We start from the raw sequence: 26,955 nt of genomic DNA on the forward strand, positions 1-26,955 counted from the left end.
TACTCGTGGTGCAAGAACAGACTTTCTCTGATGCCGGGTGAATCAGCTCCGTGTCCCTCCTAGCCTAAGTACACTGCAGTCTCATTACAAACATTTTTGTCGTAAACAAGCCTGCAGTTCCTGACCTTGAAGTATCCTCTCTAATGTTACATGTCTTCTCAATGGAGTGTGCTTGATTATACTCACGATTTAAAGGAAGAGCACGGATTGTATCAGGATGACCAAAAAACAGCAGGCATACGTGTAAGTGAAGAGGGGAGCCAATTCAAGTAAATAATACAGGATTACTGATCATAATACTGGAAAGATGAAGGCAGGGGAGGAAGAAGAAGATCACCGTGACTGACAGCACACTATATAGTTCAGTCTCTGCTATGTTTTGTCTGGCATACGATTGCTTAGTCCATGGAGAACATTCAGTAAGATTTTATACTTAGTACATGCTCACTACAGACCTTAAAATTAGACTTCCACTCTGAATATTCAAGATGAAGTATTTCATGTTCACTTTGAAGTTGCCTGAATCTTTATTTTCTGCATTTTTTTTTCTTTTTTAGTTTTAGCAAAATTAACAAAAAGAGATCGAGTAAAGGAGCACAGCTGAAACGTGACCCACAATCGTTCTTTCTGCCGTATTTATCTAATTCTAGTAAATGTACATACATGCTCACATGAAGCTCTACCTTCTCATTAATGATTTTATTTTTAACTTCTTTGCATAAAATACTTTCATGACCGTTTTCACGGCTTATCACTAATGATAAAAAACTTGCAAAACAGAGGACTGTATTTAATTTGTTGATATTAACACACTCTAAATTGAAAAGCAAATTAAGTACCTGTGCTTGTTCTCAGCAGTTGAGTAAGGTTCATCATAAATGTAGGCCAGTAATAATAGATGTTGTGAAAATATGAAAAGGTAATTCAAAAGTTTATTGGAAGGCCATGAAGTGTTTTGTTCTTACACTGTGGAGTTAAGCAAAGCAGTAGAATGCATGCAATTATAGGAGACAGTAATGTATTGGATACCTTTAAATAGCCTCATCCCTCACATGATCTCGTAATCCTTTTGTAATATATTAGTAAACATACTGCTTTGCTGTAGAATCACGTATGGTATTCTGTGCCCAAAGGAACCAACAATTTGATTTCACACCTCTTGTTAAATTTTCAGTCTGCAAAGTCAACCCACGGTTTGTACTTAATTGTTTACTAAATGAATACCAATTATTTTTTCTTCCTTATTCTGTGACTCAGGCACTTCCACTATAATGCACAGTATATATAATTTTTCATCTATATTGCAGAAATGTGCCACTTCCACAAACAGAAAAAACATAACTATGTTTTTGCAAAGAATGGGAGCATATATCCAACTTTAGGCTTACATTTGAGTTTCTTTACAAATATACAGTTAGATATTTTAATGAGGTTGAGAGGTAACAAAACTCAATATAAACTAGTATTTTTAATTTTTTTTAGGAGAAGGTTTTAATTGCCAAAGTACAGAACTCATTAATCAGAGTGCTGTTTATTTGGATTACACCCAAAAGGGTCTTTATTTACAGACTTCTGCTTTGTGGGGGAGAGGGGGAATGGAAAGCAGTATCTGTTAACAGTGCTAGAAATACAAATTTATTGGAGATAAGATACCATTTAGAGATTAAACTTTTAACACTCCTTGACATCAAGCTGACATTTAATTTTTGTGACTAGGTCACATGATTGACAGACTTGTATGTTATGGTAAAGACTTTCATTGAAGTCCAGGAGAAATTTTCAGAGATTGAGTTTACAAGTAACATTTTTGTAATGAACCATACTTTTTATTCTTCGCTTCCTTTACTTAAGCTCAGTAAGTGACTCTGGTACATGACATCCCTGGCATGTTTTGCTTGCTTTTTTCCATCTATTGCAAATGCAAAAAATATCACACACAGGTGAATTCAAGGAATCCATGGACATTTAAATTTTACATGTATTTGTTTTTCGCCCAAACATGATATTATGTTGGATGTCTGCCTACACCTCTCATCTTCACCTCTTTAAAAAACATCTGCCTAAACATTACAGCAACTTCTAATGGAATACCTAGTATACAGAAGAGAAAAATGAGAATTTTTGACTTTTAAAATCCATTGTAAATGCACTAGCATCTGTCTTCTTTTAGATCACCTCATATCACATCCCTAGTTCTGCCAAAGCCTCTGAGATGTCCCTTCAATATTCCATAAAGTTATGCCTAATACAAACAGAGTGTAAGTGACTAATTTCTGGTAGCTGGTGCCAGCTTCTGTTAGTATGCCCAAAGTTGTATCACTATCTTTTTAAACTGTACTTTCTGATATGAGAAATTCTAACTTTGCTAAACTTCACACCCTTAAAATACAGTTGAAATATGAAATGGACAATATAAGTGAAGAAATCACTAAAGAACTATATTGATCACAAATCACCATAATGAGTTACTGCTCATCAGAGAACCAGAGTAACCGATGGCATCTAATAATACAGTTAAATTTGTTAGTGTAAATCACCATAAACACCAAATTTTAGTAAAGTAAAATAAATAGTTTGTCAGCCTAATGAATCAGTCAATGAAAGATACTTTTTTTTGTTTTTTAAACGTCTGGATGCTAACGACAACTTCATTTCTGAGCCAGGAATTGTGAGTAATGATGGTTTCCTGCCAGGCATTGAATTTTAAATGGTGAAGTAGCATCTTCAACATAATTAGTCATCTGTTGTTACACATGGCATTCTATTTGCTGCTGCCTAAAATGATATAACATTCTGAAAGACAGCATGCAACTATCGGGATTTTGTTTTTACTGCAAAGTGCAAATACAATGCCTTCATGTAATAAAGGAGATGGAAGACAGAGGTTTTTAATACTTACTCTATATAACAAATTGCCCCTTTAAGGAGAATACCTGCTTTTATTGAAGTCCTCGCAAAACCAAAGCAAAACCTAAGATTTCTTTTACCCATATGATGATACAGTATTTCACAGCCTGAAGATTCTGGTTGTATTCCAGATCAACTTTTATTCTAGCATTTTATTTTAGCAAAGTTATTCTTGTCACCTCTGTTCTGAAAGTAACATGCATATTTGGCATATGTAACATCTACATTTTCACACAAGGTATCTACTTACAAGCCTGTGATTCAGCAGCAGGTGTATGTGTGCATGTATGTTTATAAACCAATGGAAAGCTTACTAGAGAACCCACATCCTAATTTGCATCCCTTTGCATGCCTGCTGTGTTTACCTCCATAGTTCCCTTTGTCTCAACCCCCAAAACCTTTTCTCTGACTGCATTTTTTCTTTGGATCTTTTTCAAGTACTGATACTTCTGAAGACAGACATATCTCAAACGCATATTGCACGCATTAAAATATGGTAATTGATGATTTTGTAATGAAATATGGCATTCTATTTCTCTTTGACATCTTATTTGTTCATGCTATTTGGATAATCACTTCCAGATTTTCAATAAATTGCCCTTTATTACATCATGGGGTTCACATGACAATTACAGAATTATATTTTGTGGCCCTAGTTCTGTCCTTATGTACACCAGTGTGACACAGAAAATTAAAGCAGGCTTTACTAATTTAATTGTTAATTTTACTAAAACTTTACATATTCCTTAAAGTCACTCTATCTTGTGGTATGCTCTTGCAGATGAACAAGGACAAGATTGCATTTAGATTAACTTTGAGGAATTTTATGTGTTGCTTTACACATGCTGGCAAGCCATGATTAGTTAATAGTGGTAGCAGCTTGATTTTATTTATCTCCCACAGAATTCAAAATATAATTCCCAATGAAAAGATGCTATGGAGATGTAGTCTTTTAGCATTGTATTTCTAACAGTCCAAGTGCTATATGACTCAAAATAATTTACCTTTTTTCCTCTTTTCATAACGGTAATTGGCCTTTACTTCCAGAACAACCTTTACTTGTCATGGTATCTGGAAATATTATTACTGTTTTACAAGATATGATAATAAAGGTCAAAAAATTCTTCGCCCAATGGCATATTCAGAATGCATAATATTTTGTGTAAAATAATTTGTATCCCAAATATTCTCAGTGCATCTTCAAAGAAAACTTGTCAAGATTATTCTGAATATTAGCAGCATTTGTTATCTGAGACACATTTTTACATCATGTGAAACTTACGGGGAAAATATTGGGAAAGAACGTGAGAGACATTTTATCTCCTTATTGGGCAGGAGTTTGGTTTTGAATCTATTTTTACACGTTACTTAAAAATGCATATTCTGATGACTGAATTTTCAGTACCTTCACATAGCAGAAAAGATTATTAGAAGAGACTGATCACAAATGATTCACAAGATAGAGGCTGGAACTTTCAGAATGGCAAGTAATTAAATGTCTAACTCCCACCAAGAGTAAAAGTCTTGCAAGCCGTGCTGAAAATTCTTCCTAGTATCAATTAATAATACTGATTTAAAGAACACACTACTAGACTGTGACATTTCCATTGCATTAATTGCTGATGGGTGATTTACTCATACAAAATATTAAAATATTGTGTGGTAGAACAATAGAGAACAGAAAATGTGGATAAATTTATGCTGTCTTTCAAATTTATTGAACTTTAACTTTGCTCACCTTTATCTTAAATTTAGTCTGGAACTAACGATTTTCAGGTTAATAAATGATCCACAACCTGTGCTAGAAAATCAGCACAGCTTTGATTGTAACTTGAAAATATTACAAGTACCTGAAGCTCCGACTCATCTTCCAGGGTGCAATAAAACAACAGAAATCTCTCAATCATACTGTTTACTTCCTTAATTTAATATTTAGATTTCTAAAAAATTTCTAAAATTTCTATTTCTAAAAAATAGAAGGATTTGTTTATAAATAATATGATGTTGACACTCCATTTTATAGAGGTTTTATGAAGTGTAGCTTTCTGAGCTACCATTGTGTCTTTCTGATTATTTTTTATTTTCAGAAGACGACAAGATGACTACAAATGTATCTGTCACAGCCAGAAGATAATTTAGATTGAACTCGCTAACCTTTGACTTTCTTCCACAGACCACAATAAATAGACTATTGGAATTATTGTTAATTTCACCGGTGTCAGTGTCTAGTTTTAAACGTTCCATTACATCAGTTACACAAAGAATTCCCTGCTTGTCGCATGGGAAAGATGCTGACCTAATTATTTTAGAAATATGGAGAATCATCTAAAAAGATTAACAAAGGAAATATTATGTCACTACCAAATTCATAACTAAAATAGCATGAAAATCACTGTATAATTACCTAGGTTTCCATAGAAACCATGTTTGATGGGTAGCCAAAAAGACTTCTGATTGGGCTTCACTACTTCTGCTCTCCCTACAATAAACACTTCTGTTCTGCCTCTCACAAACAACTAACCAATTTTTCAGTTGCCTAAGTCCATGTCCTCTTTAAGCAGCATTCTTAACAGCTCTAATCACCCATATGCTTTTTTAAGATCTGAACTCTTGAACTTACACACGTAAAAATATTTTTACAAATGTGTTATAACAATTACCATGGTATCCACCAAAGGGGAAAGAAAGAAAATAAATTTATACATGGTAATATTTCTTTGTTGTGACAATACAACAGTTGCCTAAAAACGTGCAAAAGCCTTAATCCAATAAACAAGTTTGGGGTTTTATTGCATTTTCTCATTGTAATTTTTCATTCTCATTGCGCCTTCTCAAAGGCTTTGGCCCTTAAGCACTAGTAATGCAGATGTAAGCAAATGGTCCCCCGTGCTAGCAAAGGTAAAAAAGGCGTGGCCCAACCCGTAAGTCCGTATTCCATTAGAAACAGCAAGAATTTTATCTGAATTTGTGTTTAACATAAATAATCTAGATTGACAACTATTTGTGGCAAGCCTCTGTTTTCACATGCGTCCCATACAGCAGATTTTAGCAAAGCCACCTCAGAAATTTCTATACCCAAGAAATATACTGTACAGTGTTTTTCTCCTCCAAAAGCTGATGAAAGTGTTGTCCTTGAGGTGATGCACACAGCTTTTCCCAGAAAGCGATATTTCAGATAAAGTCTAATCGAATTGATAGATTATTTGTTTGCAAATGACAAATGGGTATTTTAAGAAATGCTTTGTTATTGACATTCTGGAGGCTGCACAGCCTTTTCATTGTTTCATCACGTAAGGAAGAGTTAAGGTACTGCCCGAAGCAGACTTCAGTTCTAATGGTACTGACCCACAGGAAAACTACCCTTACACACTGCCTCGATCCCAGCAATCGAGAAGTAGGACAAGAGTAGGGTGGAAGTTGAAAACAATGGATTTACAAGGTGCTACCTGGCCTACTTCTAGATTTGTTTATGTTTGAAGAGCACTGTATAGGAATATTTCAAAACAGAAAATACAGAGATCCCTTGTTTGAAACAAGCAAGTTCCTGACAGATTTGCTTTATTTCAAAGAAAGAAAAGCACAAGCACTATTATTTTAATACCTTGTGGGATTTTTTTAAAAAAATTGAATAATTTATTTTGTATTATTTACAGTTACTTAAGAGTTTTCAATTAATGTTCTATCATATTCTGGGATTTAAGTTCTGCAACTCCTGTTTAGTCCATTAGAGCCTGAGACTTCGTGTGCTTTTACCACTTCAGAATAATTGGATCTTATCAAACTAAACTACAGAACTACAGTTTATTTTTGTGCTCTTTTTGAACGCAGAAAATCTCTTTAAATCAAACTGAGACTGGGCCCGAGCACTGAGAGTGCTGTAGAACAAAACATAACATTACAGAAAGAACTGTAGACCCAAAAAACACATTTTATTCTACATTATGTAATCCACCAACACTCCTCAAGTTCATCCTACTTAATGCTAGGCATCTTTCTTGGAGAACTGCCATTGTAGGCTCCTGATATAATCAACACAGAAGGGCAGAGAAGCACAGACCTCCATGTGGTGATTAAGTTCCCTTCGCATCTGCATTACCCTCTAAGGTGTCTGCCTCTACTTATTGATAATAAAGGGAACCAGAGTACTGAGATGACTTATTTTGACTAACCTTATGTGGATTGATCCTTTTTTGTTTGGTTGGGTTTTTTCTGTAACCTAAGTGTTCCAGATCTGAAGGTATTAGTTTGTCTTGTTTGGACTAGACTGTTGTCTGGATTTGTTTTCATCCTTACAAGGAACTTACACTGTTCCCTCCAGATGAGAATTTTGATTGTGTAATTGACATTGAGGCTACAGTACTGGCATACTATGTTTATTCTGTAAATCAGTGTATGGAAAAATCCTAATTTTCTGATGTTGAAAGCACCAAAGGGTAAAAAATGTTAAGACTGACCTCAGTGAGCTTTCAAAGAAGACACAAGCAAAGTCTGTGCAGGTTTCTTAGTCTTCAGTATGAAAAAAATAAACGTCCATCTCAGTTTGTAGCCACCTTTTTCACAAGCTAATCATTCTACACTGGTGATATATGAGTAACACTGACTTAAAAAGCAAAATAAGTCTTAATAGATGATTCACTGTGTCACAGAAAGATGCCTGAAATAGTCATTCAGTGTCATTTTTCTTCTTGTACAGTTTACAGAAATAATTAGTATTCCATTTGACAAACAAGTGCAAACATCCATTAGCTAAATGACACAACATATACTTTGACTAGGTCTGTAACTTTCACTAAAACTCTATCAACAGAGATTGCTGAACAGTCTGTATACCTCTTTCAGTATATATACAATTGCTCTGGTTAGGAGGCCTCTGAGGTATTTAAAGAAGGAAAAATTATTGGATAGCTTAATCTGTCTTTGAAATCAGAAGAAAAGAGAAAAAAATATCCTGGTATATAATCTGTAAACTACAGATACACAGAGTTGGTCTTATGAATTTATTGTTCTGCATATGAGTTCTACTCCCAGATCCATACACAATTATCATCAAAAATCAAGGAGTGGAATAGACAAAAAATTTATTATGTGATTACTGTTTATTCTGTAATAACGTTGAACTATATACAAAAATACAGAAGGAGCCTTTTCCCACTATATTGAGTGCAAAGAAGAGCTTGAATAATGATCTCTAAGAACTGTGAGATCAGCCAATTAGCTGTAAACATTAGATAATTTATTTTTTTCAACTTTTCATCTGAAAGCTTGCACCTGAGTTATAAGCCTTAAAGTTGTAATGCATCTACAGGTGTAACCACCACTTGTAACATTCTGTTGTGGATATGTAACTGACAGGTTTGCTGATGATGCATGAGGCAGAATTAAATAAATTTTATGTGGATTTTCTGCTTGCTATGGTAGAAGTTATTCTGAAAATACTTATTATATGCAGACAGAAGGAAAGTTGAGGAGCTCCTTTATATGCATTTATAATTTTTTTAACAGTTTTCTATAATACACCATTTTATAGCAGCTATGATGCATAAGATAGATCCCTCAAACTGATCTTTAAAGAAAACTTCCGTTGAGAAAGATCACCAGTCAAATGGTAACAAATGCAATGCTGCTGGCTACACATTAGAAGAACAAGTAGAAGTAGAAATGTACTAGGCTTAGAAATACCAAATTTTCTCCCTCCGTTGTAAACTATCAGGAGAGACCAGGAGGTCCAGCCAGGTTCTTTCCCAGGATCCTGGCTGTGCTGAGGCACTTCTAAGTGACTGAGACTAAACAGTTCTTCCACATTTGAGAGAGCATAATTTAAGCTCTGGCTAGACAGATAGATGGCAGATGCACATTCCTACTCACTGAACTTGCACCCATACAAAGATCAGACATAACTGTCTTCTGATATAAATACCCTCTTACTCTATAAACACACAAACTTTCAGAAAAGATCCTACAATATACATTCTGCAGCAAAACTGTACTTTCAGAAATTTCAGTGGAGACATGTCAGCTCCAATATGCTTGTACATATCCAGCTGTTTTGTACTCCATGCAGAACTACAGGTTTCTGTTGTCGTACATGGAAGTAAAGAAAGAATCTCACACCTCAGCAAAAAACTGCTTTTAAATATGTTCAAAATATACCTAAAATTCTGAAAAGTTGATTAAGGAGCATATATTCTAGATACGAACTAATCACTGGAAAGTAGATACGTTTCAGCATTTATTTGTTTTACACCTTCTCACAGCAATGACCATCAAAAGTCTTACAAAGGTTTCGGTCTCGAACCAGTAAGAAAGCACTTTCTCGGTGCACCAGTCTAACTGAACCAATAAAAAACGGAAGTAGAAAGAACAGTCTTTCTGTCCTTCATACCATCTTGGACTTCTTATAAAATGGTGTAATGCCCATATGAAGCTACATGCCAACCCTTTCTATGTGTCTGACAAAAAAGCATGGTTTTGAAAAGGACCCTATGTTGTAAAATTATATTGACTTCAGAAGTGCTGAGAAGCCAATGTTTCTATTGAAGCAGATGGTAAAAGCAAGCCTGTCAACCACAACTAAGAGGGGCTGTGGTATTACAATTTAATCCATACAGTGACTGAAAGTCATTGGTCAGAGGGGGACACAGTGAGGGCAGTTATCAGTGGTGCCAAAAGCACACCAGGAGCATGTCCCCATGGTACTGAATATCTCTAATGGGAAAGTGCTTTGAAAGTGTAAGCACTGTATTCAAGCTACTGATCTAGGCTTATTAATTTTACATTACTGAAGCTATGGTACTTCACTGACCAAGGTAGTATCTCTAAATGTAACCAACACGTAATTATGAAACCAGACCAGTGCTAGCTCAGAATTTTTTTGTGTTGTGCTCCATTACATGTATGGATAAGTCTAGTGCTGGCTCCCGTACGTATTTGGGGGGAATGCACTTTGTTACTCCTTGCTGTTGCAGAAAATGCGAAAGATCAACCTGGTGAAAGCCATCCTTAAGTGGACAGATTCTGGAAATGGACTTTGCTCCTCTTTCAGCACGAAGAAACTCATGTAAGCTCTAAATGATGTCTCTTAAAATGAAACACTGTCTCAAATTCCCCATACACACAACATAATAAAAAAGATTAAGCTAAGAATTTTGACTGTTTATAGAGAAATTTTTAGATTTTTTTAAACATATACTCTGTAATATAAAATCATACATAGCTGGGTAAAAAACTGTAAAAATGCTACTATGTGTGTTCATGTAAGCAATAGTAACAATTGCCTGAACAGAACTCTGGCTTAGGCAAGCTGCAGATGCTTGAACAACTGTTTTTATAATTCCAAAACTCCTTGATTTCCTTCGTTATTGCATTACAGGGTGTTTTCACCCTATTTAGCTTATTTTGCAGTCTAGAAGGGTCAATGTTAGGTCAGTATTTAATACGAGCTGGTATCTGTGGCTGTTGAGACCAGACATAATTACTGTAGGTGAGCTTGCCATTTTCTGCATGTTTACTGTCAGTTATCAAAATGCCTGGTGGTGAGCATGATGTTCTTTCTGTTCAGCTGCAGCTTCTATGCCTCATTCAACCAGGGATCATCACAGTGAGTTCTTAGGAAACAATCTTGTTAACTAGCTTACTTCAGTGAGAACTAGATACAGCTTTTTTGCAGCAGTTCAGTAAAATATTGAAGTAGGTTAGTGAAAAAAGGTAAGGCGCATTTACTACAGAGCACTTTTTATTGTAAAAAAAAAAAAAAGCAAAATTAGACCCAATTAAAAATGTCCAAATGCTACAGCGATAGAATGTTATGCATTCTGGTTCAAGTATTGTAGTCCTTATTCATATAAAATTTCCTCTCAAAGGGCCATAATACCAAATTTAATCCCAGGTAAATTCGTTATTGTTTAGAACTTGCAGCATTTGTCATTATGCAGTTGTGAGGCCATAAGACAAAGAGTAAAATCAGACCATTTGGTTAGCCACTAGCTAGAACAAACAACTCCTCTTGAATAAAGGACCCAAAGGGACAAGACTGGAAAAAGCCATTATTTGTTTATTACCAAAAACATTTGGCAGCATGTAACAGTGGCTATCAGAAAAACAAGCTAGAGAAATAAAGTAACAGAAAATCACAGTGTCTTCAAAATGACAGAGCAAACTTTACAAGTGTGCTGACCCAAAGGCAGCCTGTCTGGCCACATGCATAGAGGTGGTTCAGCCTTTCCACACAGCAGCATCTCTCTTCACTGCCCCTTTCTGCACTCTCTTGTAACATACACATTCTTCCTCTATTTTTTTTTTCTCTCCCAGACATGATACTCACTTCTCAGACACTACTGCTCAGAAAATTCTGTATGTTAAGTAAGCTACCAAGTTACATTACAACCACTGTGCATTTATACAGACATAAGCATGACCATACTCCATACTACCAGAGACCAAAGACTCATGTAGTCTACTTTATCTGTCTCCAGCCCTGGTCAACAGCAGACCCCTAAGGCATACAACAAAAACGGAGCAATCAGGTGGTGTTTCCTGTGGATCTTTTCCTAGCCTCCAGTAGCATGTAGCTCATGGATTCCATTAACCAAGTATGTTTACATTTAATGCCCTCAAAATTTTTTCCTTAATGTTTCCCAAACTCCCATCAATTTTAAGTTTTCCAGGTTTTGCAGCAAAAAAAGTTACTCAGAGTAACGCATTTAATCTACTATCCACTACTTTCTGTAACCTAGATAAATAAAACCTACATTTTCTGGAATCTAGATTATTAACAGCTGTCCCCAAAGTCCCTTTGTGAACCTGACTTGGTCACCAGAGCGATCTTGCATATTTTTCTCTGTCTGGCCTATCAGTCAGAGGAAGGTGACCTTAGTACTCTTCGAATCTGAGTGACTTTTCTGCTGAGATTGCTTTCTTGGTGTGCATGTAAATTTCCTCCTTTCTCCCGTGTTTTTTCATCATCTGTACTTCCTTCCTTAGGCTGAGAATGATTCCCTTTCCCATGCATGCAGTTCTGTTTCCAAACCCAGTGTGTCAGGACCCCAGCAGTACCAGGTACTAGTTAACACTTTCATTTCAAGTACATTACTCTTTATATTTCAATGCATGATTTGCACAATGCCTGTTTTATCACCATGTAGTAAAGGAAGAAAAGCCAATATATAATAAAAACAACGGGGGGTTGGCCACTTACCAAGTGAAGATAAGACACAGTAAGGTAGATATTAAAATGAGGACCTGGTTAAACATTGCAGACTGTGTGCGCTGGATGGCTCTGTGAAGATCATTCTATATTAATGGAAAATAGGTGTTATATTTTGTTTTCAATTAATAAGGCATGAGCTGATTCTATAGAAGAATTATATAGTGCCTTGATAAAATGCAGTCATTCAAAACCACTCTAGAATTTGCTGATCATATAGAAGTCTGTGAAAGAGCCAGCTGTGATTCTGTGATTATTTAACTAGTTCTTTGTTCATCCTTGCACAAGCCTGATACTATTGGAAGCTGCCCTAAGGTCTGTCTGCTTATGTCTAACTTACAAATTACAGGCTGCAAGGACCAATTAAGGCATAGCAGTTGAGTCCCCTGCAATTGTATATGAATGGAAGAGCAGCAAAAGAATTAGCTATTCCAACTTTCCCTGTTGGCACAGTAACAATTTCTACTAATTGAGATTTCACTTGATGTCTTAATTTTTGATAATTGTAATGCAGAAAGAAGTTTAGCAATGCTTGACCATTTGTATCATCTAAATACACATCTAGTTAGCTGTCTATTAAATCTGGACGGTGTACTGCACTGTGAAAATCCTACTAAAGACAATATACTAAAAAAATAGAAAGTCAAAAATAGTTATTTCCTTTTTCATACTTACAATCATATTCTCTAAAGCATGCTTTGCCAGCCAACAATTTAAAAATACAGGAATAAACAGGTTTCTTAGGACTGGCCAGAAAATCTGAAAGAAAAATTAACAAATTTGTTAAACACTTTTCTATTCAAGGATAGAGCTTTTCTATTCAAGCAGCAATGAAACACTTGGGAAAAATACTTATTATTAACATGTTTCTAATGTGAGATATGGCTTTAAATAATATTTTTTCTTCCTTTGTGATTAACTGTATGTAAGATAATTTGATAAAATAAGCACAGTCAATTTTCATTGCAGACACCAGATATTCTTAGATTTTTTTATCTAGCTAGTCTATTTTATTAATTGTGTTGTAGTTTGACTTAGAAGGTTTTGTTTTTATTTATCCCCTATTGGGGAGGAAGGGGAAACTCATCTGTATTATTACTTCATTCATGTAGCTAACTATCTTCTTCTTCTTGTTGACAGATTTCTGTTCCCACAGACACAAATCTGTCATCCATATATGGTTCAAATTTACTTCAATAAAAATTAAAAGTATTTGGCAGCTATGAAAGTGCAATGTGCAAATGTATTAATTCAAATATGATTACCGTGATGATGAAAGGGACAGCATTAATTATTTCCAGGAGAAAGGGTATTCTCAGGATTTGTTCCCAGATATTTCCCTTCAATGAAAAGAAAAAACCCCATCATGTCACAGTAGGCTTACGTATAGTTCTGATGAGAAATATTTGTGATATTCCAATGTCACATAGGGAGTCTCTCCCACTAGCTGAATTTCAGAAAGACCATTCATCTCAGACTTAAACACATACGTCAAAAGTGAATATAGAATACAGGCCACTCTGGCCTATTTATCTCCTGTTTATCATAATGTACTGCACAGGTAAAAATATGTAATTTTAAACCTGTATTTTCACTAGAGCAGGTCTCTATTTCCATATGACCATATACTTCCTTGCTATGACCTAGTTAGTAACATAGCTCAAATGAAGATTTTTAATTGCATTAACTAGTCAACTCATTCTCTCAGCTAATGAGGACATGCATTTATCTCAGAGAATAATATGCTCCTGTTTTCTACTATTGCATTTTTAGGTACCTTGGAATCATACACAGACACCTTATCTCTGCTTTTTTGTTCTTCAAAGGTTAGTTTACTTTCATTTTTACATGCAGACTTACACACAGATAAGAAGTTCCTGTCCTAAGGAATTTATCTGTTTAATAACTCTCGTTTTCCAGTGACTCTTCATACAAGTAGCAGACTGCCTTGCTGGCAAATTCTTTTACCTACAACTATTTCTACTTCTTTTTCTTAGAAGACTCTAAATATTTAAAATCCTGCATTGCAATGCTATAGCTTGTGATGGTGCCAAAGCTTTCCTTACCTTAATGTTTATTGTCTTAAGAGTGTCTAAAAACTAGAGACAAAGCCCTAATACAGCCTAAGAGTTGCTTATCCAAAGGACATGACCTGCTCAGAAGATTTTACCATCAAATCAACTGTTTTGATTACTCTATGGACAGGTGGCTGTCCTATTATAGTCTATACTAATGTTTGTTATGAATGATGAGGCGCTCTCTGTACATCCTTCTGATAGAACTTCGTGGCAAAACATAAAACAGAGGAGGAATGCAAATATGTTCTATTTTCCAAAGAAAAAATACCAGCTCATTTTCTCCTAATTTTGTTTCATTAGCCTCTGCATGTTAGTCACAAAGGTCTGGATATTTCTTTTATTAATTCTAATTCTGCAAGATCTTAACTTATTAAGAAATACGTATTAAGAAGAGGAATGAAGTGAAATTACAGAAAGATTAGTATACCAAGTCCTTTCTTTGCATTTGTCTTCTTTCATCTTTACGTTACATTTTCTCTTTCCCTATTGTTTTGGAAAAAGAAGTAAGGAAGACAATCTAGCATGTAGTATTTGAATTAGGACTACAAGACCAAAGTTCTGTATTTCTGCCACAACCACTTCCTTACATTTCAAGGCTTTTTGGAACTTGAACCTGCTTACATTTAAATCAGCGTCCTTCCCACATATTTCAACAAAAGTGGTACTGATCTTTTTAATCTGCTTACTGCTAGCTACAGGATGGGGATAATACTACTTCTTTTCCACAACTGAGCAGTGACTGTGAATGACTAAATGTTGGGATGAAAATGCATACATTTAAAAAAGAAGGTATTTAAAATTCAGTGACTTACGGCTTTAGTAATTCTGTATATCAAGATTATTACAGGTGATGCAATAACAATGTAGTATATATCATGGCAATATTGAAAAAATGTGCAGTACAGCATTATATTTTCAGTTGCAAGGGCATCTTAATCTTTCCTGTTCAAATAACCATCTGATATAACCACTGAATATTAAATACAAGTGTTATAGCATATAAAACTCTTTTTCTGTTTTTAACTTTTCACATCTGGAAGCCATTGTACCTATGGGGCAGGGATTATTGTCTTCCATGTAATTGTACTTGGTGGGAGTTAGACATACTTGAGTAACCTTAAATATTTCATTTGATAAGCAGCCCTGCAAACAGAAATGAAATTATAAGACGGTAAGCTGAGGTTTTGTTTGTAGGAATAATAAAATCAAAAGAAAATTTGATTTTCCCAACTGACCCTTTTTGTGTTTTTACCAACTTCCTCATTTTTAATGCTAAGAGGTTTCTTTTCTGCATTATAGAAAAGAAATGTCACATAATTTACTTGTGCACACAAAATGCCTGTACAGATGTGCTCCAGGTACTTACTGATGTATGCAGCTGTAAATTCTGGCTTCTACATACAAATGCATCATGTCTTCTGCAAAACTGCATTTTGCATACGGTACTGGTAAGAGTAGCTAAGATTGCCTGTGTGCCAGTGATATAGTAGGACTGCCAGATCTATGTGATGAGTTTTGGCCGTGGAAAGTTCTAACGTATATAGCTGTCAGAATCTGGCCAAGGGCGAACCCTCATGTAATGGGTTACGCTGTGAGAATGCAGACTGTGAACCACTCATTCTTGGATCCAAGTGATCAGCAATGTAATACAGTGCTACATTCTTTGCATTCCTCACCATATAAAAACAATAAGAAATGCAAATCAACTGTATCCTAGTAGCATGACACACTATTATACCCTCACTGTTCTGCACGTTGAATCACTTCTCAGATGTCATCCACCAGATATCGGAAAGGTAAATTCCATGGAGTATTCTCTCAAATGACTGCTTGCTTTATTTTACAGGTTATTTGTGAAATCCCAGCAATGTGGACACAAACGCAAACACAATCATCTTTTCCTTGTTTTCTTCCTGGCTCATCCTCTGACTTGTGCCTAAATTGCTTTTGGAAAAGCTTTTGCTTTGGAAATGTTGGCAAGAAGTTATCTGTCACAGACTTACATGAACCGAGACTCCCTTGGTCATCTTGGCAGTGCAGAAATGCCTTACAGTGAACAAAGTAACTGCCACCTTGGCTTCCTGAGACTGCTGTAAAACTGGGGTAAATGGCTCTATCATGACATTTCCAGATTGTAACTACGAGGACAGGACCATAGAGAAGGAGGTGTTTGCATCAGGTGGATTGCCAAAGTGCATTTGAATACTATTATTCTTCTTACATTACTCTTATTCCTTTATGGGAAGTGGAAAGACAGCCTCATAAAATTACCTCAACTTCTGTGACAGGCATATGCAGCAAATCAGGATAGTAGAGCTTTACACTCATCGCACACTAGTAAGTAACTGCTCATGGGAGGTGACTTGACAATATTTCTCTCGTCTTCTGTACTCACTGAAATTGATGCAGACCACAAACATAATGGATGCCCATAAAATGCTGCCCAGTAAACTCAGGAACAATATAAATTGTGATTGCTCTTCGCTGTTTTGGCACTAGATGTGTTAATTTTGGATTGCTTCTGCCTATAACTGATTTGCACCTGTAATCTCCAACTAAACAGTATATGCTATAAGGATTAAGAAGAGTAATTTTTAGACAGTAGATAGTTTTAATTCTTTTAGCATTATTGGGCACTAAGAAAAATATTTATGCCATAATCACTTGATAAGCACACTAAAGTACAACTTCTAACTCCAGTGGTGGCTCTGATAGCTACTTAATGTCAATAATTCAAAAATCGAGGGGGGGGAAAAAAAAAGATTTTGCTACAAGATATTTTTAGCTTTAGAAACCAAGTCTTTTCATATTCACTTTGATAAATCACTTCTTTCTCCTGAAGATACTAAAAATGTAGAGTACCTAAAACTCACTGGAACAGCACATAACAAAATGTAATGAAAAAAACTGAGTAAAAAGTTTAGGAAAATATAACTTTTTAAGGAGAATGCAAATACAAAAATATAATGTATTCACACCAGATGATTTCAAGACATTTTGCAAAGATGTTCCAATAGCATCAGAGAGATGGATAACACAAGTATGTAGGTATTGAATGAAAAAAAAAAACCAAAAAGTACTATCTTGGCTTAGTTTTTGGTGTGCAGTTTTAGAGGCATGAAACTTGAGTTACAGATACTGAGGAGCTACAGCATTGACATCAATGACAATCGTGTCCATTGCATTACGGATAGACATATAAAACTGCACTTGAAAAATCAGTATCTAAAAATCAAGGTCACATTTGAGAATGTTTTCAAATTACAACGGAAAAAAACCCAGAAACTTCATTTCTGACTTCCACTCTCTAGATATTAGTGTTTGCATATAAATTTGGGAAACATGACTAGGGCTGCCTGTGACAATAGGCTGTCCTCTGTATGTGTGGTTTTCTTAATTTCCTGCTTGTACATCAGTGTGGGCATAAGTGCAGGCACATGAATTTTACATTGAAACATTTAACTTACTTTTTTTGATGACTTACACCTAAAAGTAACTAGAATTACTTACCTTGTAGCTTAAATAACTCAGCAGCAGAGTTTCAAAGAGACTTATTAAAGCCACAGAAACCTTAAGTGATAAAATATACGTATTAATACTGGCTTCTAAAGAATATATGACATTAAGCACTACAATGAAAAGTAAAAGACAGTAAAAAACAGCTTTTTCACACATCCTCTGAAGCCATCTCAGCTAACAGCATTCAGCATGAAGCTTAAATATTGTTATTTTTCTGACTAAAGCAGCGGCTGTGACTTGAGTCTCATTGCTCTTTTCCAAGTTTAACACTCCAGAGAGCCTGCAGGATGGCCTTTCCATGGTTTTTAGACAGCTCCGTACATAGTCTGCCAGATTGTTTCTCAAGTTTCAGTTGTCTGTTCCTAAAAGGTAGCAAGATCTTTTCAGAAGACAGAGAAAGAGAAAGCTGTAAATAATGGAAGTTAGTCAGCTCTTTACTTTTCTGAAAGGTTATTATGAATGTGCGGAAAAACAAACACTTTTCTGACTGTGTACAATTCAGAAAGCTGAAAACAGCAAAAAAATGATACAGATTAATAGTTATTGATTTTAATATTCAAATGCAACTGAGCTCAACTTACCAGCCTTCACTAAGATTATATGTAGTATACATATTATGTAATTGAAAAATATGTAAATAGTCAAATACCAAAACGGTGAAAAATCTACTTAAAACTTTATGCGTATTACATAACCACAAAACTTACTTAAATCCTCTGCATAGCAAATATTTCTATTTTAATGTATATTGTGGGAATATTCTATCAAAGAGATACACAAATTCAGCTGGAGCCTGAAGTCAAAGAAGCCTCAGGATTTCTAATTTTAAACCAATGCTCACTACTACTGAAAACTCAGAAGAGTACACTACTTTCACTCTCAATATCATTATCTAGTTTTGAAAAAGATGCTGTGAATTGGAAAATTATTCAAATATGTAACCAAAATATATTAGTTTCTCCAAGTAAGTATTACTGTTTTACATAAACTCAGGTTATACTTAAAAAAAATATACCTTTGCTTGCAGCTATTGTATATACCTTACTGTGAATGCAGGCATATATATACACATGCATACACATACGTATAAAGTCCTATGTTTATCAAATAAACTTACTGGAGAAAGACCGTAACCATAAGCAAATAAATCTCTCAGTATTTAATTAAACTGAATACAGTAATCTGAATGTCTAAGTCAAAATTTATTCAAACTATGCATACTTTGAACAAGAGATTGAAAGGTCTTTTCATGTCTTAGTAAAATTGTGTATTACATAGAGGTACAAACCACAGTAATGGCATTGCGCTAAGCATGGTGCAAGAATATAATGGTAGAACCATTCTGGAAGCTTAAGGAATTCTTACTAGAAAAAAGCATTTCACAAGGAGAATTCCCACATCACTGTCCACAAGTCAAAAAAGCATTCCTTAAACTGAGCAGGATCCAGGAGACTGTGGATTGAGCCACTAACTTCAAAAGACCTCCAGGACCCCCAAAAGCACTGATGTAGTGCACCTTTTGTGACATACTCCTCTGAACATGTAGGCTTCTATACCATGAAGTAACTTTAGCTTTCTAATGTATTTAACAAGAAAGCCCATGAAGCATGTCAAAAACTAGTCATAAGCAATTATGAAATTTAAACTCATCATCAGAGCAGTGAATACTTGACTCAAAAGAGCTCGATAATCCTAAGAGAAAAGGGTATCTAATTCTACAGTATTTTGTTATAAGCTTTAATACTTTATAAATATATTGTGAAGTCATATAAATTCAAATCAGTTAGCTCAGATCAGCTTATCTTTACTTTGTGCTTTTGTTATACTTGGCCATCAAGTAGACTTCTTTGTTAATACCAACTTTTCCAAGTACCCTTTAACACCACTAAAATGCTATTCATCAATATTGTCTACACTTATTAAATGGAAATAGTTAAATTGGCCATTTACATATTACCTGTAATCCCCATAAAGGCAAGCTTCGATTCACCCAAATAATAGGAGACCTGTTCAATATAATGAGAAAATAAATATGAAATTAATCAGAATCTAGTTAGTGTTTTGAATAAAATCAAGAGGAAAAAAGTTTGTACATGTGAATGGAAATTAGAGCAGCCTTATCTTTTAAACAAATTCTCAGTAATAAAAGTTTTAAATCAGTAGTTATCTACTGAGTATTGACATTTGTATTTCTAATCTAGAGCCAATCATTGAGTTCCCATGGGAGTAATCCAACACCCAGTGACAACAAAATCTGTTCCTGGCTTCAGTGGCTGCTAGTTCATCCTTTATGATTCCAGAAAGAATAAATCAAGTTGTGCTTTTGATTCTAGAGATGCAGAGGAGTAATATTTTGTGGTAGGAAAAAAATTTGACAATTATTTTGCCTGAAGTTTTTGCTCTCTGTGTAATGACACAAATAGTACATAACTCATAGGGGCTGTCATATCTTGGAAAAATCTCGTGTCTTAGGATTTACTAAATTCAAGATTAATAGGCACTTGATACAGTACTACTGGGATCTGGCACACTCAATGGCACAGTACCTTACTGTCACTCATTTATTGGCAGTCATAATTGTTTTTTAAATGGGGGGGGGGGGGGGGGGGGGGGGGAGTTTCAGCAAGGTATAAGCACTGATGGAATTCAGATCTTATAAGAACATCCAATCCAGCAGTTCACTTATGCAACCACAGAAACAATTACAATATTAAAGGCAGCTTTGAATAATCAGGAACACGGAAGTAATTGCTTGAGAGTTATGGAAATGTCACTATTATATCTTAAAATGTCCCCATTCCAGACGGAAATGGATATGTCTTTCTGTTTTTCTCCCCTTCCCACCATTACGTGGACTTTTGGTTTGCTTTTTCAAAATAGAAACTCACCAGTCAATCATTCCAGGTGTGTAGTTTTGATTAGAACAACTCCGGTTTAACTCCTTACTGAAAGTTGTCATGCCATCCATGCAAAGTCCATTTTCATTAGCAAATGTATATGGGAACACGATCATAAAAACATATGAGAGGAAAGGGATATTAATTACATTATGAAGTGTTTTATAAAATGCATGTGATAGTTTGAAACCCTAGGCAATGGATATAGACATTTTTAAAAGTAAATTAACTTCTAGGAAGTAGTTTGTATGTATTCCATATCTACAGATAAAGAATTATGAAGCATATTGGGTTATATTTTTTAAAGATTTTTCAAACATGTTTCAATTTAAAAACAAAACAGCTGAAATTATTCTTTAACAAGCTGAACTAAGCACACAATAAATACTAAGATCAAGACAGCAGAAATCCTATCACATGGACAGGCTGGGATAGAAAGAGCGTCAGGAAAGATAGGGAAGATTGCATCAAACTACACTTTATATCCTTATTTGAGTATGTGGTGAGGGCTGGAGATTCATGCAGCATTAATTCAAGAAAGAAACTGGTGACATCTATTTAAAAAAATAGCTGCTATGTACATGTGATGTTCTCTTGCCTTGAATTGCTGGCACAAATCCTCCCTTCAAAAGGTGATATAAGGATGTGAGAATATATATTTAAGTAATGAAAAATATCCTTGTTTAACCTTGGCAAACAAGGTCAGCAGAAAAGGATTTGCAGACCACAGATTAGTAATAGCTGTATTTTTTACCAACGATGAGTGGGACAGGTGCTAAATGGTGTCCATTAATAAGGATGCTTTATGTATTAAGCTCTTCCCTGCACACCCACTGTGCCTGAAGGAGTAAATGTAAGGTACTAACTTGTGTAGTAATTTCTGAAAAACAGGAAATAAATTTGCATCCCTCCCAGAACTGTCACTTTAAAAACAACCAGGTGATAATGTTTTCTGCGGCCATGCTCTCAACAAATTGAGTAGTTTCTTTCATCAGGCTGTGACACAGTATCTAAAAAGGATTATTTTTAATTCATAACAGTGCATTTGTAAGAACGCATTATGGCAGTAGTTTAGGTATAAAGCCCTTGGGATCTCTACGGGTAAAAGCATTAACATTAACAGGGTACCATTTGGGCACAGGGCTGATTTGTCTGGCATAGCTTCTAAGACTGGGGTCTTGGTGAGCATGCAGAAATGACTCACCTGAAACTTCTCAGCCAGACAAATGTTATACAGAGACAGAATCTCTTAAATGTACCACAACACAATATAAGGGAATAGTATATACAGAAAATACAAATTCTGGTTGGTGAATTGTTCAACATTTAGATTGAAGGAACAGACATGTCAGGAAACATCTGGGGAATTAAGCTGCCTGCAAGATGCAGAAATATCTTTGCATATGAATACAAAAGTACTGAAGTATACCGTGGCAGAAGTGATGATATTCTAATCTGTACTGTGTACCCCACATAACCTTGCAATATAATATGCTCATCTGGGCTCACTAGTATTCTTACAACAAAACAGTATCAGAAACTATCATTAACTGTAAAATTTCAAGTCCCTGAGTTGCTGTGGTTACTATGTCAAAATTTCTAAGGATGGATTTTCTCTTCTCCATCACAAAGGTTTTGCAAAATCTTTACTGCTCGCTTCCTCCCTGCACATTTCCCTCTCATTGAAGAGACATTCTCAGATACATGCAGAGACAAAAAATATCTTTCGCTTTTCCAGGAAGATTTTTTTTTCTGGCCCTTTTTCAAATGTTCTAATTTCTTACAATAAATCTTGACAAAAATTTTCTCAAATGCATCTTCTGTACTTCCAATTCACACATCCTTCTCTCATGCACTGCTGAGTAAAGCCAATACCTTGCTTTGGACTCTGTTCTTGTAAAATGTAGTATTTCTCCTGTGTACTAGATTTTTTATAGTATTACTCTTATCAAATTTACTGATTTTCAAATATTAAAATTGGAACTCATACTTTTGTCCTTTGTTTAACATTGTGTGAGGAGTGCTTATTCTGTTATCCTAAGCTTAGCATTTTCATCTGTGCTTTGCTTCTTTCAGTATTTAAGGCCGACAGAATCAAATGAAGTGAAAGCAAGTAAGTTAATAAAATGTGGTGCTTATTAGCATTTGGAATTGAGAAGATGCAATATATCCAGGATACAAATACAACTGAAGTACACAATTGAATAAATTATCAATATAATTTCTTCTACAACTGGTTGATTGTATAACACATGGGGGCGGGGGGGGGGGGGGGGGGCGGGGGGAGGGAGGGAGCAGAGTACCCAATGACCCACATAGAATGCCACACTGACAACTGTAGGTGTGCAAAATCACACATTATCACCATAGATCAGCATGAGCATGGAATACACTTTTGGCCTTTCTGTTTTCTAAGTGTTTAGAGAAGGCAGGGGACTAGAAAATTATCATCAATGTCATCTCCATGAAAGCTCAGTTTCATGTATTTGTCTGTTTCTGGGATCTGGGGTTTTAAGTAAAATTATTCAAGTAAAATCCAAAGTAAAATTATTTAAGTAAAATCCTAAAATCATTGTTGCATAAACTGGCAACAAATATTTGTGATTTTTATAAATATAAACATAATATATAGAAATGCTATGTAATAATACAATCAAAAGATGTAAGTTTGCACAACTGTATCTGACACACTGTATCTGGGCAGTCAGGATTATTTTAGCAGTAAAGTGAAAAAAGAATATTGTTATTTTAGTTCTTATTTCCATTCACGATGTAAGACTAGCTTTATAATTCTTCCAAACATCTGTAAGACATAAAATCAAATCCCTGTTGACAGAATATCAAACATTTATTAATTACATTAATTCGTTTCTTATAAGTTAAACAATGCTTTAAGAGCAAAAATAATTAAAAAAAAACCCACAACACAAAAAAACCAAACCAACAAACAAAAAAGAAACAAAAAAAAATCAAACACATTACCATCCAACTCCTTGTGTAGGATCATCCAGGAGCACACGAATTATGTATAAGAAACAGCTTAGTAGCTTGAGAGAGAAATTGAATAATCGTATCCTCAGACCTATTTTAAAAAGAAAAGAAAACACAGACATAAATTCAGGTTCTTTACAGATTCATCCACTTTACAGATAAAACTAAAAGGAACTAGAAAAGCCATGCTGTAACAAAGCAAAGGTCAATCTAGCCAGTAACCTGTCCCTGATACTGGCGATCGCCATAGCATACAGAATGTAAGAATAAGCCTGTCAGGCACAAATACACCTTTCGAGCTTCGAGGAACCCCTGGGTTAAGACTCAAGTCTGTCTTAATACAAAGAACTACTCAGTGATTTGTCTGAACCTAGCCTATGCCACTCATCTTTCCTGAGGCCATTCTTTGGGTCTTCCATAGTTTTACAAGTCCACTTTCTTGAAAGGGGAACCAGAACTACATACGGTACTTTAGATGCAAGATTCAGCAACATGAAGAAGGCATACTTTCAACCATAGGCAGAGGATATACAATGGCAATTTTTTAAAATATTAATATTTTAAAGTCTTCATGGAGTAGCTTCTCATACAGAACATATTAATACTACCCCAACTTACACATATTAAACCGTAGCTATTTCATGTTGAAGTTGCATAATTACATGTCCAAGAATCCAGGCATTTGAAAGTCATGCTGAATGCACAACTGAACTGAATCAACAACTTGTTCTACAGACCATATGAATATTGAAATGTTCTCGCTGAAAAGATACATCACAAATACTATCACAAAATATTACAGTATTTCCCACAAACATAGGTCCAAAGACAAGATTCCTTCAAAGGGATCCGCATGGACACTTGCTTCTATCACATGGGCAATTTATTTCAGTGCTTACTGGAGCCATCATCTACTACAGTGGAGCTTCACTGTATTTTAATCAGATTTTGCAGTCATTAGAGGATTAGAGTTTAGATTTTCAGTCTTGCTATTAAATTCACTAGTCTTAAAATTTTGCCTATGTAAATATTTGTATCTAACTCTTGGGTTTAAGTTTTTGTTCACCAATTAAGTTAAAACTGTCAATTGACTAAAGTTAAGTGGGGGGAGGTCACTTTAGGCACCAATTTTTTCCAGTCTTGTGAACTGAGAGTCCAGTTCTGCATGATGAACCCTTCTGTCCAAAGGAGAATTCTACTGACCAAGCCTTACAAAGGTGTGACTTCATTTGCGCCTAGTCATAGTAAAGATAATATATTTTATTGTTTGTTGCAAATATGTTAGCAGGTCTGCTGAACTCAATGTAATTACTTCTATGGCTTCAGAACTACAGCTTTATTGTATATACCCAAAGCTGTATGCATACATTCCCTTTGAAGGAAAGAATCACAATTATCTTATGGTAATATTACATACTTTTTCACTTTACTCAGTCCCAAGTTCAAAATGAACACCTTACAGATAAAACTGATAAATCTCCTTTTTTATCTACTAGTTCCCCTCCCATTAAAATGCAACCTAAAGAAAACACAGAAAAATAGGAAACAGATTTTTAAATATTCTACCATGCAATTGCTGAAAGAAATCTTAAAGCTCATTACACAACACTGCTTGCTACTTTTAACTGTGAAGTTGCAGTTATGACACGAGATCTGGATGGACTTTTACAGCACCTTGTCATCTGTAAACTAGGGATTAAAATCCTGTGGTCCCAACCATGAGAAGCCCCACAGCTGTTATTGGCAGTTAGGTTTGTGAACATTAACCTAGCGGATCCTGCTGCCCTGTCAAGAGTCATTAGCCAGAGACTATTTATTCCGCAACATGAGTGAAGATGTTGAAGTAGTAAACGGGGTGAGAGGCTATAGAAGGTAGAAAAGTGTGTTGTCATGCTAGGAAGACACCTTTTCTTGGACAATGCTATGATCATTTTTTTTTGCAGCTTTTTCGAACTGTTGCTGAAGAAAACATGAGTTCTTTGTCTGTACTAACCCTTTTGTGCAAGTCTGCTAGAGTATGAATGGTTGCCATAACAACTAGACTATTACAACAGGAAAAGCAGATAATGTTAAAAAAAATAAATGAAAAAACACCTCACCCCAAATAAAAAAGCCCACCAGGATTTCTTTTCCTCACCAATTTCATGCTGTCTAACTTTCTTAGATAAGTATAAAAGCCTGCTGTTTCTTTCTTCTGTTTTTTAGCTCTGTAAATGTTAATCCTAGAGTGAAACACTTCTTTTCTGCATTGATAATGACCTGGTTTCTAATTATGTGTTGGTTTAGATGCCCAAAGAAAATGGTGCTTTTCAACTACATCCATAAAAGGGACCCATGATCCTGCCTGCTGCCTTAAATTCTTAAGTCTCAAATTTTAGTCCTGACAAATCTAGAACTACTTAATTATTCACATATTGAAGTTCCATCAGTCTATTCCAGGCTATGCCTAAACGCGCTTCAGACTCTGGGTATCCCCACAGGAATGGCTGTTCCTGACAGAATATCGGGCAGGGTTTTCACACCAGACATTTTCATATTAGGGTTCTTGTTAGTGTAGATATAAAGGGCGTGTCAGGGACTGGGTTATACATAAAGTAAGGCAATAGGATAGGTCTGGTACCGTGTGTGATTGGGTCAGTTACTACAATGGAAGCACGGAAGAACAGGCTTCAAGTCTATCCTGTTCCAGAAGGTCACCTCTCCTAGTTCTGTATGCCTCAGCCTTTAGACATAGGATGTGCTGTCAGAGGGAGTAGGATTAGTCATCCCCACCAATGCTTTAGTAATTAATGTAGGACTACCAAATAAGTACTGTCTCTCGTAGAAGTCTTCTGTAACCTCATAGTTGGGGGTGTCACCTATGAGTTGGAAGAAACACATTTATTCCACTATCACGGGGATACAGGATTTCAAATATGGGAAGGAGGGGACAATCACTAGAGCAAGTATTTAAAATAAGTTTTTGTTTATTACTCTGTTACAAAGAAAGCATTTCATATTTCTTTTTGCTGGTTATTTTCGTCTTCCACTTTACATGCTGTCAGTGGATCAACACGGTCTACTTAACTTCTTTTTTTCCATTTGCAGCCAGATTGTTCAAGTAGCAGGGTCATTTGCACAGAGTATCTCTGTTTTGACACTGGTGTCTGAAACTTGTATTCAGATACAACAATCATACACTGTTACCCACTTATGTATTGTTTAATTAGACCGTAATTTCACTGTGTCCGTGTAACCACAGTGTCACATCCTTTGTCTTCTTTAAAGAACAAATTGATAATAACAGTTCAAAATCTGTTCTGTGAAACACATGTAACTACGTCAGACATTAATGCTTCCTTCTCAGTTTGGACAAGTATTT

At 35.4% G+C, this 26,955-nt stretch overlaps 1 protein-coding gene across 7 annotated transcripts in view; it reads right to left on the bottom strand.

Moving 5' to 3' along the window:
- The window catches only part of KCNT2 (potassium sodium-activated channel subfamily T member 2), a 151,207-nt gene that overhangs the window by 85,087 nt on the left and 39,165 nt on the right, over positions 1–26,955 (bottom strand). For 6 of the 7 annotated variants that reach the window (XM_055815040.1, XM_055815039.1, XM_055815037.1 and 3 more), the window contains 7 exons: positions 23,586–23,685; positions 20,595–20,651; positions 19,664–19,712; positions 17,698–17,757; positions 13,375–13,449; positions 12,785–12,868; positions 12,101–12,195 (listed from right to left, as the gene is read on the bottom strand). In XM_055815040.1, the coding sequence (XP_055671015.1) occupies positions 12,101–12,195; positions 12,785–12,868; positions 13,375–13,449; positions 17,698–17,757; positions 19,664–19,712; positions 20,595–20,651; positions 23,586–23,685 (520 nt within the window). Of the gene's footprint in view, positions 1–186; positions 273–12,100; positions 12,196–12,784; positions 12,869–13,374; positions 13,450–17,697; positions 17,758–19,663; positions 19,713–20,594; positions 20,652–23,585; positions 23,686–26,955 lie in introns of those variants that run through there. The other variant, XM_027786524.2, reaches the window with a different exon arrangement.

Source organism: Falco peregrinus, chromosome 10, assembly GCF_023634155.1.
Source record: "Falco peregrinus isolate bFalPer1 chromosome 10, bFalPer1.pri, whole genome shotgun sequence".
Classification (NCBI taxonomy): Eukaryota; Metazoa; Chordata; class Aves; order Falconiformes; family Falconidae; genus Falco; species Falco peregrinus.